The sequence below is a fragment of the Sardina pilchardus genome, chromosome 1 (genome assembly GCF_963854185.1).
Source record: "Sardina pilchardus chromosome 1, fSarPil1.1, whole genome shotgun sequence".
Classification (NCBI taxonomy): Eukaryota; Metazoa; Chordata; class Actinopteri; order Clupeiformes; family Clupeidae; genus Sardina; species Sardina pilchardus.
The window spans coordinates 46,708,251-46,724,564 of NC_084994.1; the positions used below are offsets into that span (position 1 = coordinate 46,708,251).

The window sequence follows — 16,314 nt, forward strand, 5'->3', positions numbered from 1 at the left end:
TTCCTGTCTTCTTCTCCCTCTTTCTTTCTCTCTCCTCAGGGGATTTGGCAAGCAAGGATTTCAGTGCCAAGGTAAGAGATTGAATTGATTGATGCATGAGCCTCACATCATTACCTGGCTCACGTCTCCCAGTTAATGACGGTTCAATCAAGCACGGTTCAGATCAGTTGGCCATGTCTCTGTGCAGCCTTATACACCTGAAAAAGGTGAATGAGGAGCCTGGGATCGTGAATGAGACTGCAAGGGAGAAAAAGACCTTTGACGTGGAAGGCGTCTCCCTGTTGTACATGCACAACACAGGGATGTTAAATTATTCAGTGCCTGTTTCTGTAGTGCTTTTACGCATCACTGCTGAGACAGGATATGAGGCTTGTAATGGCTCATATCAGGCATCAAGAAACACTTCACAGAAATACTCAGATAAATACGCCCTTGAGAGATATTCTAGAATGCGCCAAAAAGTTCCTGAAAAGTCAGCACAGGTAGGTGAGATTGCTACTGATAGCAAAAGAAGGCCTGGTTTTCCCAAACTGTGATCTTCACACGTTTAATAAAACACTCACTACATTAGTAGACTCCTGCGCCCTCGGAGGAAGTGGCACTGACACTGACATAGCAAAGGAGGGCCTTGTTGTCTTAAAATCCAAACCTCGCATGTTTGATCTTCTATACACTGGATAGAGTGAAGGTGGAGCGCCGCATCCTTTGCAAGTTATGAAGCCGCAAACAGCCTTGATTAGTCGAGCCAGACGGTGATTCACAGCTTGCGGGAGCTGAAGCTCTGTGTGCAGAAAATAAATCTTTAACACCCCCCCCCCCCACTACGCCTCTCCTCAGAGGCCCGGCGTCCATGAACGCCGTGCGCCATGATGTGGCAGGTTTTGACACCTTGGACACTTGGAAAATGAACATGTTTCTTTCAACAGGGTGTTAGTGGCTCAGAGCCAGAATGGCAGTGGGAGCCTTTACTTCCCTACAAGCCGTAGCCAGTGCAGGGCGTATCGGCTCCAGCGTAGCGCGTCTCACGTCAGCTGTTCAGTGTCGGTGATGGTTGTGTTTGTTCCCTGAAAGAGATGATTCAGCATTGTTGCTTGAAGACGGTCGTTGGTGGTGGGGCCGATTGACAAATTGGTTGGTGTAGCTTCACTTGATTTTGTGTTGAGGTGGCAATAGCTGTATGTCTTCTGGACTCCTAAATTCTCATCACCCGTGCTTGTTTATCCGCCTGTTGCCAAATTGAACTGAATGGGAGGTGTTCTTCTCGGGGAAGATTGGCCGGACTGACAGCAAATCAAATCAAATCCCACACGCTCGTCCTGTGAGGGATGACTCACCCATCAGTTGGCTGGCTCGCCAAACACAAGCCAACTGCCACTTCTCCAGAAGATGCTGGGCTGTGCTCAATCTATCCAAGGGGCTACAATGGCTCATTATGAAACACTGCATTTATTTAATTCCAATACAGTGCTGTGTGGTAACTTGTATACTGAAACATATGGGAAAAACTGTTGGATCTAGTCAGAAGATGTTTGTAAATGGTTTTAATAGACACTGACAGTGACACTGGGGAGAGACAACAGCGTTAACAGGTTGCTGTCTGTCGTCTCGCTCCATTCACAAAAGCCTCCAGCCCCGCTGACAGCCAGTCAGGGCCGAGGGGAGGAAAAGAATAATTACTGTAATTATCTGTGGCCGCAGCGTGAGCTGATGTTCCTCCATCTCCGACTGAAAATGGCTGCGGCGGGAGGCCAGACACACTGCTGCTGCTCCGGTGGAGGATTGCTGTTGTTGTTGTGTGCTCGGAGAGCCACTACTACTGGCCTGTGTGTCCCTACGGAGTTCATTACTGCGCTGTCTTCTGCGTCGCTCAGCACATTTCTTTAATATGAGGAAACACGCCAACGGAGACATTACGACGGAGACACATATGGATTTGTTCAGGAAGGAGTGTTAGAGCGATGGAATTAAGGGGAGAGGAAGTGAGGGTTAGAGAGAGATAAAAAATAATAATAATATGCTGTTTCCTAACATTGGTGTCTGCTGGCAGCCTGCCCAGAGTCAGCATGTGTTACTGAAATGACTTGTTGACTTAAAGACAAAAGTCGACTTGATACGCTAGATCTCTGCTACGCGCAGGTGTGTACTGGCATCCGTCTTTGTCATTGTCCTTATGTAATGACCCATAGAACAGAGCTGCACGTTTTTGAAGCGTTTTTCTTATGACACTGCACTGTCATTCCTTAGGCAATGAGGTAGAACAAGTCCTTTTGTTCTTCAGAAAATAAACAGAGAAGACCACAATAACACTGATAGTGTTTGAGAGCCATAGGGTGTCAATGCAATGGTGGTGGTAGATGTGTCAGTGTCATGTCTCTCACTTCGTAGAGGTTTCAAAGTCTCTTCCATAAACACCTAGAAGCTTCTGCAAGTCTACCAGAGAGTGATTGAACCCGTGTAAGGTTTACAGTCCTCTGTTTAAACAGGTACGTCTCATATGTCAGAGATAAGGGCGGCGTTGTTGACAGTGTCTAGGTGCGGACGTAGAGATGCAGTTTACCTACTTGTGAATATTTTATGGGGACTAAGCACCGAGTGCGCCTTAGGTGAAGCGGTGACTGTGAGGCCCCTCCGGGGCATCCCCACCGCGGACTTTAGAGCAGAGTCGGGCCCTCGTACAGTATATGGTGGACGCGGCCTCATGTGTAGACAAACTGGTGGACTTTGAGACGGACAAATCAGCCCCCCCCCCCCCCCCCCCCCCCCCGTCTGGTGTGTGTGTATGTGTGTGGGCTGAGCCGGAGAGAAGCTGAGAGAGAGAGAGAGAGAGAGAGAGAGAGAAGGAATGAACATTTTTGCAAAACAATGGAAAGCTATGCGCCATGCATAAACATGGCGTTGATATTTGCTGGTGCCGCTCGCCGATGCCCTTTTCCCCATTTCCCCAGATGGGAACAGAAGGTTCTCTCCCCTTTTTAGCGTTGTCGCCGGACACGTTTCTTTTGGGTTTTGGCTTTTCTGTTTTAATCAGCACCGCACACAGAAGCATTACGCTGACGCTCGGCACCAGTTCGTTGACCTTTTCCTGCGAGAGCTGGGCGCTAGAATAGCATACTTCTAACAGAGCAAACCTAACCTCGGTGCAAAACTGAACTGCTCCCTCAAGACAAAACAAAATGTGATCGTCCATAAAACTGTTATAACTGTTTTATGTCACCCATAAAATCACCTTAGTACATTTTTGCATGGCTATACTTTATAGTCTCATAATTCTGGATGTGAGAACCAGTTCTATATTAGCTAAGCAGTATACTTTATGTGCATCTAGTTGATATAAACTCCCATTTAATTTCAAATGTAGTTTGCCATCTCATCACTTTGTCCAAATAGATGTCAAGGGCCAGTAATACAGTATGATGGAAGTGATCTGAAGTGGTGTTAGTTCTGTGTGTTTACCACCGTGAGCCGGTTGCTCTCTCTGCCCGCTCCACTCTCTCTCTCTCACTCTCCTCTCTTCTAAATCAGGCCCAGTGTCTGTTGAATAAATAATGCGTGCGATCTGCTCCCTAATTAAGATGGAGGCGCGACAAGGGGCCGTATCAGCTGTGCTGCTCCGAGCCAAAGGACCAGCTTAAAAATACCTGCCTCTCACATCCATTATTTAGCAGGTGCCTTGAAATCGTCGGCGGAGACAACAGCCGAGCAAATTGAAAGACAGGAGCAAAAGCTGGGGGAGAGAGAGAGAGAGAGAACGCGAGAGAGAGAGAGAGAGAGAGAGAAGGACACAAGTGTTTAATTATGATCAGCTGTACGTACGGAGGTGTTGCTGCCAGGCGGAATTCATTTGGGTCTGACTCCTGGTGAGGAAATGAAGTCTTATTTCTCGGCAGGTCCAGGGTCTGAGTGGATATTAGGCCACGTTATTGTCTGATTGGAGTGCTTTTTTTAATTGCTCGGGAGCACTCCAAAGCCCTTGATTTGTTTATCTTAATTGTTTTGTGTTACAATGTTACTACATTGAAAAACCTTTGTTGTGAGTGCGGTTTTCATCATCGTATCTGTAAATTAACACCCATAATTGGGCTCTGAGACTGAGTGGGCAGACATTAGTAGAGCCTCTCACCCCAACCTTAGACACCGGCATGAGTGCGCCGACACTTGCTGTTACTACTCGCCCACGCACTCAGACGCCGACATTTTCAACCGATAAGCACTCGATAAACAATGGATTTTATTGAGTCGTGCCAACAAAAATAGAACTGAATCGTAAATCTACACGCTGACAGCGAAAGATTTTTGGGGCGGTTGTGTAGGTGTGTATCGAAAACAGTGGGATCAAATGTAATCGAACGTTGAAAGTTCGGAGTTGGCCACGCTCACGTACGGAGGCCTGTAGACTGTGCTGTATGAGCAATCGGGGCTTGAAGGAAGCCTCAGGCAGTGTGCACGCATGTGGTTCTAGTCCAGTGCGCAGAGGTGTCGCGTGTCTGGCCGCTCCACTCCGTCGCTGCTCCTCGGAGCTGTGAAGTCGGTGGTGCTGGACGGCCGTGCTGGCCACGCTGGTCATGCAGGTTTGCGTTCCCTGGTGCTCACTCTCAGCAGATCCTATCAGCTCGCCTGCCCGTACGCCTCCCGTTGTTTCAGCGCCCGCAGCCTGCCACTCCGAGAGTCTCATTTCACTGAGCTGCCCCCGGACAACTTTATCTTCTCTACAATTAGCTGACAACATGAGAAATGAGGATTTTTCTCTCTCTCTCTCTCTCTATCTCTCTCTCTCTCTCTCTCTCTCTCTCTCTCTCTCCCTCTCTCTCTCACACACGCACTGTTGTGCGGCACGCTTAATCTGGGCCCAAAATGTTATCTGTGTGCATTAGAGTCTACATAGTCATTCATCACCAAAACGGCTTTCCAACCACCATGACAGTCTAATAAACCACGGCGATACAAGGGACTGGGAAGCCATTCAACAGCAGTCAGTGCCAGATACAGTGTTTAAAAAACTCTTAACCCATATAGATCCTCTGGTTATGGCAAAAAAAGGCACTGTTTGGCTGACTGTTTAGCTGGACTGTTGGTCTAGGTTAAGCTATTATTAGGCATTCCGTTTTTGATGGAGAGAAAAATAAATAGGGGAAGAGAGATGGACAGAGAGAGAGAGAGAGATGGATAGAGAGAAGAAGAGACTCAGAGAAGAGACTCAGAGTGAATTGTTCCGTTCACATTGTGTCTGCTGCAACATTTAGCTTCCACTATGATCAATGGAACTAGCTACACCAGACATGATAGCGGTGCGTACTTTTAAAAACCAAAATAAGACAAATCTTCTAAAATGGAACGCTTCGGTCCTGCACTCGCGGTAGCCCCCCCTGTAAGATGGACCAGCCCAAAAGGGGACGGGCTTGAAGTCTCCTTTGACAAGTCCTAATGCATCTCCTGAAAGCCCTGACGCAACTCTCCCTGCTCTACAGCTGCCAGAAATAATGGGGTTTTCTTGTCTCTGAGACAGCCATATGAAGTTCTTTATCATTCATGATGGCTCGTCATACATCTCATGCTATTGAACAGGCGTATGATAGAGCACATGGAAAGCTGGGCTGTCACATAGTCATCAGATGGGATGACTTGATCATCGTAGCATAGCGTGGTTGCAGCCCACACACGCATAGCAATGCATGTGGGATGTGATACCAAAATCGTTTATGTCTGTGGTTCTTTTTTTCGTTAGTCAGGAGTATGTGAAAATAGAGATACAAATCAGTTTGAAGTGGGCAATGAGTGAGTGTGTTATGATTGTATCTCACTGGGCCTGTGGATGAGACAGCGACAGACGATGGCAGACAGACTCCAAACGGAACTTGCACTGCGTAAACTGCGCTCGGCAGCCAAGTGTCAACAGGAAATGTTTCATCTTCCTCCTGACCTTCCCTCTCAGCGCCCTCCTACCCCTTCTCTCTCTCTCTCTCTCTCTTTGTCTCTCTCTTTCTCTCTCTCTCTCTCTCTTTCTCTCTTTCTTTCTCTCTCTCTCTCTCTCTCACTCTCTGTCTCGCCCCTGTCTGTCCCCATGATCCGTCACGAGACGTGCGTCTGTGGTCGGCAACATTTACTCATGGCAAGTCAGTTCTTAGGCTCCTAATGCATAGAGAGAGAAAGCAATGATTACTGTGTGAGCGACAGGCAGACAGATTGCTAGTAGAGAATAGAGACAGATAGAGAAAAAAGACAGCAGAGAAAGAGAGAGAGTGAGTGAGAGTGAGCAAGAGAGGCAGTCTTCACCGTTTCTGTTACAACAACCCTTCATCTGACTAAATTGCAGAGGGGTTTGTCCAGCAATCACGCGTCCTGTCATAGCCCCTCACCACTCTGTCCACCCCCTCCGTCATCGCCCCCATATCTCCGTTCCGTCTGACCGCCTCGGTCAGCTCTTCAGACGTACAGTGCAGTCCGGGCTGGACAGCGCTTGTGTGAATTCCTGCGCTGTTTACGTCTCGTTGGGGCGGGCCCAGAGAAACGCTCGTGTTCCCGCGGCCGGCTTTCCCCCCCCCCTCTCGACCGCCGATGGGCGCCGGTGACATGGCCTCGCTGTGGTGTGTCCGTGTCTGTTTTGGTAACGCGTGCCCGGGAGCAGAGGTTAGAGAGTGACAGCACGGAGTGGACGACGCTCGCCATTATATAAGCGCTGGCCCTCCTCCAGCACGCCGCTCGCTCAGCCCCAAGAATTTAAAGCCTTCTTTAGGAATACACATTCACACACACACTCACACACACACACACACACAGACGCATACACACACACTGACACACATACTCACTCACACAAATGCATACACACACACACACACACACACACACACACACACACACACACACAAACACATACAAACGCACATATCCACACATTCACACTGGCACACACACACACACACCCGCACACAGACACACGCACACACATACTCTTTCTCAGACTCACTCACACACACACACACACAGACACACACACATATACTCTTTCTCAGACTCACTCACACACACACACACAGACACACACACATATACTCTTTCTCAGACTCACTCTTACACACACACACACACACACACAGACAGAGAGACGCATGCTTGATCGCTCTGCGTTTTCTCATTCTGTCCCCTGATGTTTCCTCGTGTCTCGTTGTAGAAACTCCATCTGAAAGGAGCAATAGATCAGGACTGGCTTATCTGTTCAAGACTCCCAGCCTGGTGTTTGTGATCTTGCGCCATAAAAACACACACACACACACACACACACACACAGTTGTACTCCCCCGACACTCCCATCTCTCCACTCTGGCCTACAGTTTGCCTCTCAGAGTCTCGCAGCAGCATTCTCTAACCCTGGGCTGGAGCGCTGTTGTTTTTGTGTCCCTTGCTCCCCTTTGTGCGCCTGTCAGAAGGGAGCTCCTCACCGTGGAAGTGCTTTGTCATGCTCGCTCGCTCGCCGTCAATGAAATGGAAGAGAGTCCGGACCACTCACTCACACAGGCTCGAGAGAGAACAAGCTCGGGATTGCAGGTTTAGCTGTACTTGGATTTTTCTAATCTGTTTGTACGCCGAAACACTATTAATGCATGCTGATTATTATACTAAATACAGCCGAGACGAGGGCTTGGAGAGGAGATGCGGTGGTGTCGGGTATACTTTTAAAAAGTGCACTTTGTTTGTTCCCCTCTGGATGAAGACATAATCTGTATTGTATTAAAGGGTAAGCCTGATAATAATCCAAACAGAGCAATGTTTATTCCTTTTTTAGAGGCTCATAGCGGTGGTCATCTTAGAAAGTTCAGGTTATTTCCCCATTCTAAAATGTGGATTACAGGGGACAGCCAGTGACCTCCCCTGTGGCGGGATTAGTAATCCCTTCGAGGTCAGGCTTGCTCTCTCACAGGCACTCGCTGGGGATGATGGGATTGAGATTGAGATTATATCGGTCCCTGCCTCTCTCCCGCTCCCTCTCTTCCTCTTCCTCAATCTCTCTCACTCTGGCTCTCACCCCTGCCCATATCCCTCTCCCTATTCTCTATCTCTCTCTCTCTCTCTCTCTCCTGTTCCCTCGTTCCTTTTCCCACTGTCCGTCCGTCTCTTCCTCGCCGGTGGCTCTCTACTCTAGCAGGCCGCAGCAGAGCTGCAGTGGAGGCAGATTAGAGGTGTGATTTGAATAGGCCGGCCGGCGGAGCGAGCCTGTGATAACGCCGCCACCGCCGCTCTGTGCTAGCAAATCCCTCAGGGCCATGGAACACAGTAGCCCCCTCTCTCTCTCTCTCTCGCTCTCTCTCTCTCTCTCCCTCTCTCTCATTTCCCTTTTCTCTCTCTCTTTCCCCCCAGTGAATTCAGACCCCCCCCCCCTACATCACTCTGGAACACAGTAACTCTCTCTCTCTCTCTCTCTCCCTCTCTCTCTCTCATTTCCCTCTCTCTCTCTCTTGCTCTCTCTCTTGCTCTCTCTCCCCCCTCTCTCTGTCATTTCCCTTTTCTCTCTCTCTTTCCCCCCAGTGAATACAGACCCCCCCCCCTCCATCATTGTTGCTGCTGTTAGCAGTGCTGCTGTTCCCAGATCAGGGCCCGGATGTGGTCTGTTCCGCCAGACAGATGTGGTGGCTGCTGAGGAGTCTGGGTCGTCTCGGGCACACTAGCGCTAACGCTGAACGTGCACGGGCCATTATGGAATTAGTCCAGCGCCAGGTGTTCTAATGGGGCCTGAGTGATGGTGGATGAAAACGGTACTCAGATGGGGAGAGAGGGATGGAGGGGTGGAGGGAGGGAGGGAGGGAGGGAGGAAGGGATGAAGGAAGGGATTGGTGACAAATGAGAGAATGATAGATGTGAAAGGGCTGTGTCAACCATCAAGAACACACACACACACACACACACATACACACATACACACACACTCTTCTGGTTAATGCCCTCAACAATAAAGTACAGCATCCTGACCATTAGTGAACAGATGAGACAGGGAATCAGTGGAGGGTGAAACCAGGGCAGGACCTGCTCAAATTAAATGAATCACTTTCCCCTTCTGGCCCTTGGAGTGTCCTCAACCCTTATATTATGAGTAGTGTACTCATCTACTCCACCCTTATGAGTGGAGTACTCAACTACTCCACCCTTATGAGGAGAGTACTATGAGAAGAGTACTCAACTACTGTACCCATATGAGGAGAGTACATAAGAGGAGAGTACTCAACCCTTGTGAGCAGTGTACTCAAGCAGACATTTTGACTGGGTTGGTCTGCACCAAGCTCTTGCCTGCAGGTTTGAAGTGAAAATGTTTCTCAGTCAGAACACAGTATTGTCTCATTGTGGAGGCCTTGCTCCTTAACTCTGCTCTTTATGTAAGACATGTGGACACGTGGTGTGTGTGTGTTTTTGAGTGTGTGCTTTTGTGTGTGTGTGCAGGCATGCACATGGCCCACACAGTTGAATTGATTGTGAAGCTTAAATGAGTGTCATTACGAGCTGCTGTGTAATGATATCAGAGATGTTCCAGAACCGAGCCAATCCCACTGTTCATGTTGGTGTCCTAAACATCGTGATACATTCGCACTTCTTATGCAAATATTTACAGTAGCCTGAACAAGCAAATGTTGCAAATGTTGTCTGACGCTGAGCCAATATGTCATTTTCATTGGTGCAGTTCAACAGCATGTGGAGTTCCACAGCTCGAAGTGTGTGTGTGTGTGTGTGTGTGTGTGTGTGTGTGCGTGTGTACGTGTGTGCGTGTGTGCGTGTGTGCGTGTGTGCGTGTGTGCGTGTGTGCGTGTGTCCGTGTGTGTGCGCGTGTGTGCGCAAGCTGCATTCAATCCTCTGGAATCAATAGCAATATACCTTCACCTGTTGCTTATATGAGCTGGTTGAGTCATGATGATATTCCCTGTAGTTTTGTGAAGATGTGTATGTTTGTGTCAGATCCACGCCACCGATAAGCCTACATAACCTCCCCGTACTGCGCTCGTGCTCCGTTCCTCATGCTGCGCTCATGCACTCTACGCCGTGTGTCAGTTTTAAGAGTGCGCCATGGCTGAAGGAGCGTCTGGCTCCGATCTCTCAGGCTGGATGCTCTCTTCAGCTGTTCCCACAGCAGCGTGCTTCCTTCCCCGGGCCCCCCTCTGACATGGAGCAGGCCTCCAGGGAATCCCCATATGGAGCCCGGCCTGCCTGACTGCCTGCCTGACTGCCTGCGCAGACGCAGACGCTGTAGACAGTATACCATCTGACCGACCGTCTGACTGGCTGAGCGAGCGAGCGAGTGAGTGAGTGAGTGAGTGTCCAGGGCCCCCAGCACATAGCGAAGGCACGAAGGCATGACGCCACGAGGCCGAGAAACATGAGAGTCCGCTTCAGCTATGGCTGTCATGCAGGGCCTGGCCTGCACTGCTGGCATTTTTACAGTTTCAGTTGCGGTCATTTGGCAGGCAGTTTGATCACCCTTGCTGGTGGTGAGGCACAATGCAAGCAGATTATGAGACAATGCCATTAATGCTCAATAGATAGGAGAGAGTTTAAGAGTCATTTGTTTGTACAGGTTAAATGCAGTATACAGGTCAGTTAAATTGAGGTCAGAAGTTGACTTGTGCATGTAGATTGTCTCACTCCTTCTTTGAATGAGCATTTTTCCCATTGACCAGTGCGGTGTCGTTCCTTGTTTGACACCGTGCTTCCACGCAGGATATGGCTGTCATCGGGCGCTGATATGAATGGGGGGGAAACACACCACTCTTCTTGTGCTCTCGGCCTGCGTGAAACCCAATATGGCCGAGTGTCCTTGTCATGATGGCCAGGAGACGCAAACGGCACAGGCGAAGGATGATGATGGACAGACGGAGTGGGGCTGTGAAATGGAGAGCGCAGGAGACGGAGGGAGGGAGAGAGGGAGGGAGAGAGAGAGAGAAAAAGAGGGGGATGATGAATGAACGTGTTCCTGAAAGAATTGTGATCCTCTCTCATCCACCATCATCTGAACCACTTTGACAGCATTTGCAGAGTTTTTGGTCCCATTTAGGGATTTAGCGTTTTGATTCTGGATGTTCTTGGACATTGTGTTTGTATCCAGCCCCCCCCCTGGTTCTGTCACCTCACTGGGTCTGTCTGTGTTTGTTCCTGTGCCATCCTGTCCGGCTGTTTGCCGCTATTAATACTCGGTGGCATCACCGCTCGCTGCCTGCTCGAGGTCTCGCTGCAACTGGACAGCCTCACGAGACGCGTACGCGCGCGCTCCAACGGAAATGCACTTCCGGCGTCACCCCCCCGTTGTCCTTTCTGTCTGTCGCGCCTGTCGTTGTCAGGGCCGGTCATCTCGTCTGCCCTGTCTGGACAGTGTAGCGGGGATCCTCGCAAGGAACACAGACGTCATGTCGTCTGGACTGTGTTCGCTACGGCTGCTTTAGTTGAGGGTGGTGGTGGTGGTGGTGGTGGTGGTGTGGTGGGGGATGGGTGGTGTTGTGTTTGCAGACTTCAAGAACACATCCACCCCCCCCCCCAAAAAAAAAATGATACAAAGCAGGCCATTCATTGTCAGTGTCAAGGATTAATCACTCATCTCATATTACTTTGTCTTGGTTTCCACTTGTGTTCTGGCGTGTAAACATCTAGCAACAGAAGCCGTCCAGCAAACACAAGCCGGCGGGTATGGTGTCTGTCTGCCGCCATCTTGGCTCTGGGTCAGATGATGTCAGTGGGCTTTTACCACTGCTACCGCTGCTTACAGTGAGGTTTGAGAGAGACGAACCTCTGTGTCGGCTTTCATGTAAGGGCGGATTTGGAAGATTGACCAAGAATGTAAACATGAGGTATAGCACTGCACATATTGAAACCACAACAAAGGTCTCATGCATACACTCATACATCGGTCTCATCCAATCAAATCCGCTCCCACATTCCAGATGCTGTGGGACGCTTTATGGCAGATAATCGTTTTTAATATTGCACACACAACAATATAGCTCTTTATCCATCTGTGCACTCTTTGTATGGTGATTACTACCCTGCCTTGGTTAATACTCGCCATCTGTGCCCGTTTAACTGATAAGAGCACAATCGATATGCAGCAGGCAGCCAAACGGGCCACACACACACACACTCACACACACACACACACACACGCGCGCGCACGCACGCATGCACGCACGCACACACACACGCGCCTCAGTCTCAGTTAATTGTTGCATTTATAACATAAACTCAATCATACAGCCACACAAAAACAACACCGGTATGCCTCATGATTGACTCACAATTTGGGGGGAAACTCAGAGAGAGCTTGTGTAGTATTCTAGCTCAGACTCATTGCCACTGAGGCTTGCCTGGGCCTTGCATTGTGCTTGCTGTCCACAAGTGATACAGTGTTAAAAAATGACTCCGGCTTAAAGTGTCACATTTCAAAGCGTGTTGTGTGCTTCAGAGCCGGCTGCTACCTTGTCAAGCGTGTGTAGCTTATCTTAAGTGAGATGTGACTGGTCACACCAGTTTTGGCACATGGTGTTGTGTGTGTGTGTGTGTCTGTGTAAACAGTACACTTAGCCAGGCACCCGTCTCTGTGGCATCAGTACAGGCTCAGTCGCTCAACTGTCTTTGGGCTTGTAATAGCAGTGGCTAAATAACAGTTTCATGCTAGATTGATTTCACCTGCCCGACACACACACACAAACACTCAAACACACACACACACACACACACAGACACACACACACACACACACACACACACACACACACATACAAGCATTGAAGCACACACACACACACACACACACACAAACACTCATAAACACACGCACACACACACACACACTCAAGTGGAGCATGGAAGACACCCTGGCAGTATCCAATCTGTATGTTAGATTAAGGGAGCAAATCGCTATTGATGTGACCTTTTCCAGTCATCTCTAAGGGGGCTTATCTCCTTAATGTGTGAACACCACTGCCAGGCGATGGAGGACTCTTCTCTGAAATGTCAGTCGTCATCAAGGGATCCATACTCCACCCGGGGTAGCTGGAAGTGGCCCGTTCTGTTACCCACCGTCCCTCCGCTCGGCTTTTCTGGGCCCGTTCCGACGAGGTTAGCGCTTCACGAGCCGTGGCTGATTCCTCTCCTCCGTGTTCCCCCGGTCGGTATCCATCATCGCTGATGGCCAGCAAATCCCCCCCCCCCCCCCCCCCCCCCGAGCAGCCTGTTGGGAGGATTTAGAGAAAAGTGTGCTACGTGGGGATGTTCCAGGATGTTTCTGAATGTTCTAGCCCCTGTTCTAGCTAAACGCCAGGCTTTTTACGGCTCCGCTGCTGACTCCTGTTCTGCAAGGCCCCATGAGCAGAATGTGCCATCGTAAAGCCTGTAGAGAGAGAGAGAGAGAGAGAGAGAGAGAGAGAGAGAAAGAAAGAGAGAGAGAGAGAGGGGCCAGGACAGGACTGGAGAGGAGAGGAGTTATTTCCCTTCCTGGCCTCTGGAAAATGTCCAGCCATATGGGTGTCGAGAGGGAAGCGGGCGGTTGCCGTTGGAGCAGATGGAAAGGGACGTCACGCACAGCGTCCCACCGAGCAGCGAGCTGAACGTCCTGTCTTATCTCCTCCGCCCGCTGATCATGCAAATCCCCGCCGGAGTTATTGAAAAGCCTGCTGGGGGACTCTAATGGGCAGAAAAGCTGCTCCAACTGGAGACTTGGCCATTTGTGTCTCCAGCGTGTTAGCACTGTGTTGTAAGACACAGGGAGGGACGTGTCTGGATGTGTGGTTGCCTTCAGGAGTGGGTGGTTAGACCTATTAGGAAACAGTTGGAGACAGCAGTTGTCGTAGTGTGAGACAAAACTCTCACAGCAGTGGCAGGACAGCATGTGAATCCTCAGCGAATGATCTGTCTGTAAACTCAACTTCAGCGTGGCTCGTTGTGATGATCACTTTTCAAAAGCGTTCTTTAAAATGCATGCTGCTTAATCACTAATAAAACTTTTGGATTTGTGTTTCTTTCCATCAGCTGATGTGTTTTGTGAGCCTTTATATCAAACTTTGTGTGTGTGTGTGTGTGGGGGGGGGGGGGGGGTAAAATGGGCTACAGGTTGTCATAATGAGGACTGATTACTGTGGTAATTGTCTCAGTGATATGTCTGAGAATGTGATGTTTTCCATAATCAGAACTGCAGATGTGGATTACAGATCTTTAGATGGAATTCCCCCGTGGACGAACATCACAGGCACTGTACTGTATGTTTGTGTGATTCATAGGCAAACGGTTGTAAACATGCCAAGCAAATGATTACAAACACATTTTAATGCACAAACCCATATATAGTTACTTTGTAGTTGACTTAGCAGCATTCCACTCTTGAAGGGGCCCAAATGGTGTTTGTGTTAGTGTGGTCATGGGCAGATGTAGCTCGTCTCCCCCTCCGCAGCAAGGACGTCCGACGATGTCTCTGCTAGCGAGCGGTGTTGTGTTGGTGTAGCCAAACAAGCTAGGCGCTAATCTTAGCGGCTTCCCCCCAAAGCCTTGCTAATTAGCGGCCGTCCGCTCCCAGAGCCACCGGTGGGCCGTGGTGTAGGGTGGCATTGTCCACTGCTGCTGATGACCCGGACTTTTTTAAGTACACTTGTTGGCATAGTCAAAGTCAATTGGTGTGTGTGTGTGTGTGTGTGTGTGTGTGAGTGTGAGAGTACTCTTATTGGCATAGCCAAAGTTTGTGTGTGTGTGTGTGTGTGTGTGTGTGTGTGTGTGTGTGTGTGTGTGTGTGTGTGTGTGTGTGTGTGTGTGTGTGTGTGTGTGTGTGTGTGTGTGTGTGTGTGTGTGTGTGTGTGTGTGTGTGTGTGTGTGTGTGTGTGTGTGTGTGTGTGTGTGTGTGTGTATTGTCTCTTCATTAGGTGATCAGGGCAGTGTTTCTGTTGAATTTCTGGACAGGTTAATTATATCACTGAATACACAGGAAACCCCGTGTAAACTATGGCCCGAGGTGAACTTACAGTAACTCAAACAAAGTCTCAGGATTGGATAGCTGAGGGAGTTTCCTGCTACTCTTGCAGGATACTGACGTCTACGGGTGGCCTGTTGAGTACAGTGGCCTGGGGAAGCATCTCCGCAGGCTCCAAGTGCAAGAGTGGTGACACGCAGGCCGATCAGGATGTGTGGCGTGCATCCTGGACCTGGTGATTGCAGAGGCGATGCCTTGGCAGTGGCAACCGTGGCCATAAATTCTTTGCTGACAGCTTCGGGTTCCTGTGAAGTCTTTGTAGAGACAAGGGAGCACTGATAAAGAACATAGTCACGCTTTGCCATTTATTCCCAGCCACACAGAGTTGCTACATACTGTGTGTGGACATACACAAGTCCACTATATAAAACAGAAAACATTATTGAGGAGGAGTTGCTCAACTCTGCTGAAGCTGTCATGCCGTCAAGTTATGGCGTAGTTCATGTGTTACATTAAGTAGAAAAATGTACGTTTATACACATGAGAGACATTATCTGCCATTTTCTTTTTTCGTTATTTATAGCAAATGGTTATTTCCACCGATATATTTGCTTGAGGAGGGTGGCCTAGATGTGAAAGCCACAAACTAGAGCATCATCCGTCAGAATCACTACTCCATAAATAAAACAGAAAACAGTAAACACAGAAAACAGAAAACAGTATTGGAGTTGCTGGAGTTGCTGAACATCTTATGTCATCTAGTCATGACACAGGTCACATTTCTACATTACAGTATGTAGAAAAATGCTCTTGATGTGCATAGCCACACAATGGACTACTGTACTTTGGCATACACAAGCATGTTCCTTGCACTATAGAGACAACTGAGGCTTGAATCAAAACATATGCCCATTAACGCTAGATTGGAAAAATAACGAGGCAACATCTAGCACTCACACCGTGCTGTGTAGTGGACGGCTGTTGATGGCGGACATACTGTACTAGCCAAATGGGTCATCTTCTCAGTGTTCAAGAATACGACAGGAATGCATCTCAGTGGGGTCTGTAATGTCAAGTCAAGTATGTACCTTAACATTGCCTATATCGTTTTGTTTTCCAGAAGAATTTACAATACGTGAACATGTCGACCACTTAACAAACTCATAAGAGTCATTGCTGGTATCCCCCACATTAGTGTGTGATGCATTAACATTGTATACCCACACAGGAGCATAATCTTCTCCTGCTCCAGTAATCCCAGTAATGTGGAGTCTTTGGCGGAGCGGGACGGGACCAGACCACATGGTGACCTGGCGTTCCGAGGGCTCTCCATAACCGTAGGCTCTCTCACCAGCCTGGTGGCTCCCAGGGCTTTTAAGTGGAGATTGTCTCAT

General features: G+C 49.1%; 1 protein-coding gene across 1 annotated transcript in view; it reads left to right on the plus strand.

The window, feature by feature from the left end:
* The window catches only part of prkcaa (protein kinase C, alpha, a), a 159,969-nt gene that overhangs the window by 1,747 nt on the left and 141,908 nt on the right, over nt 1-16,314 (plus strand). The window contains exon 2 of the mRNA XM_062546456.1: nt 40-71. Within this exon, the coding sequence (XP_062402440.1) occupies nt 40-71 (32 nt within the window). The remainder of the gene's footprint in view (nt 1-39; nt 72-16,314) is intronic.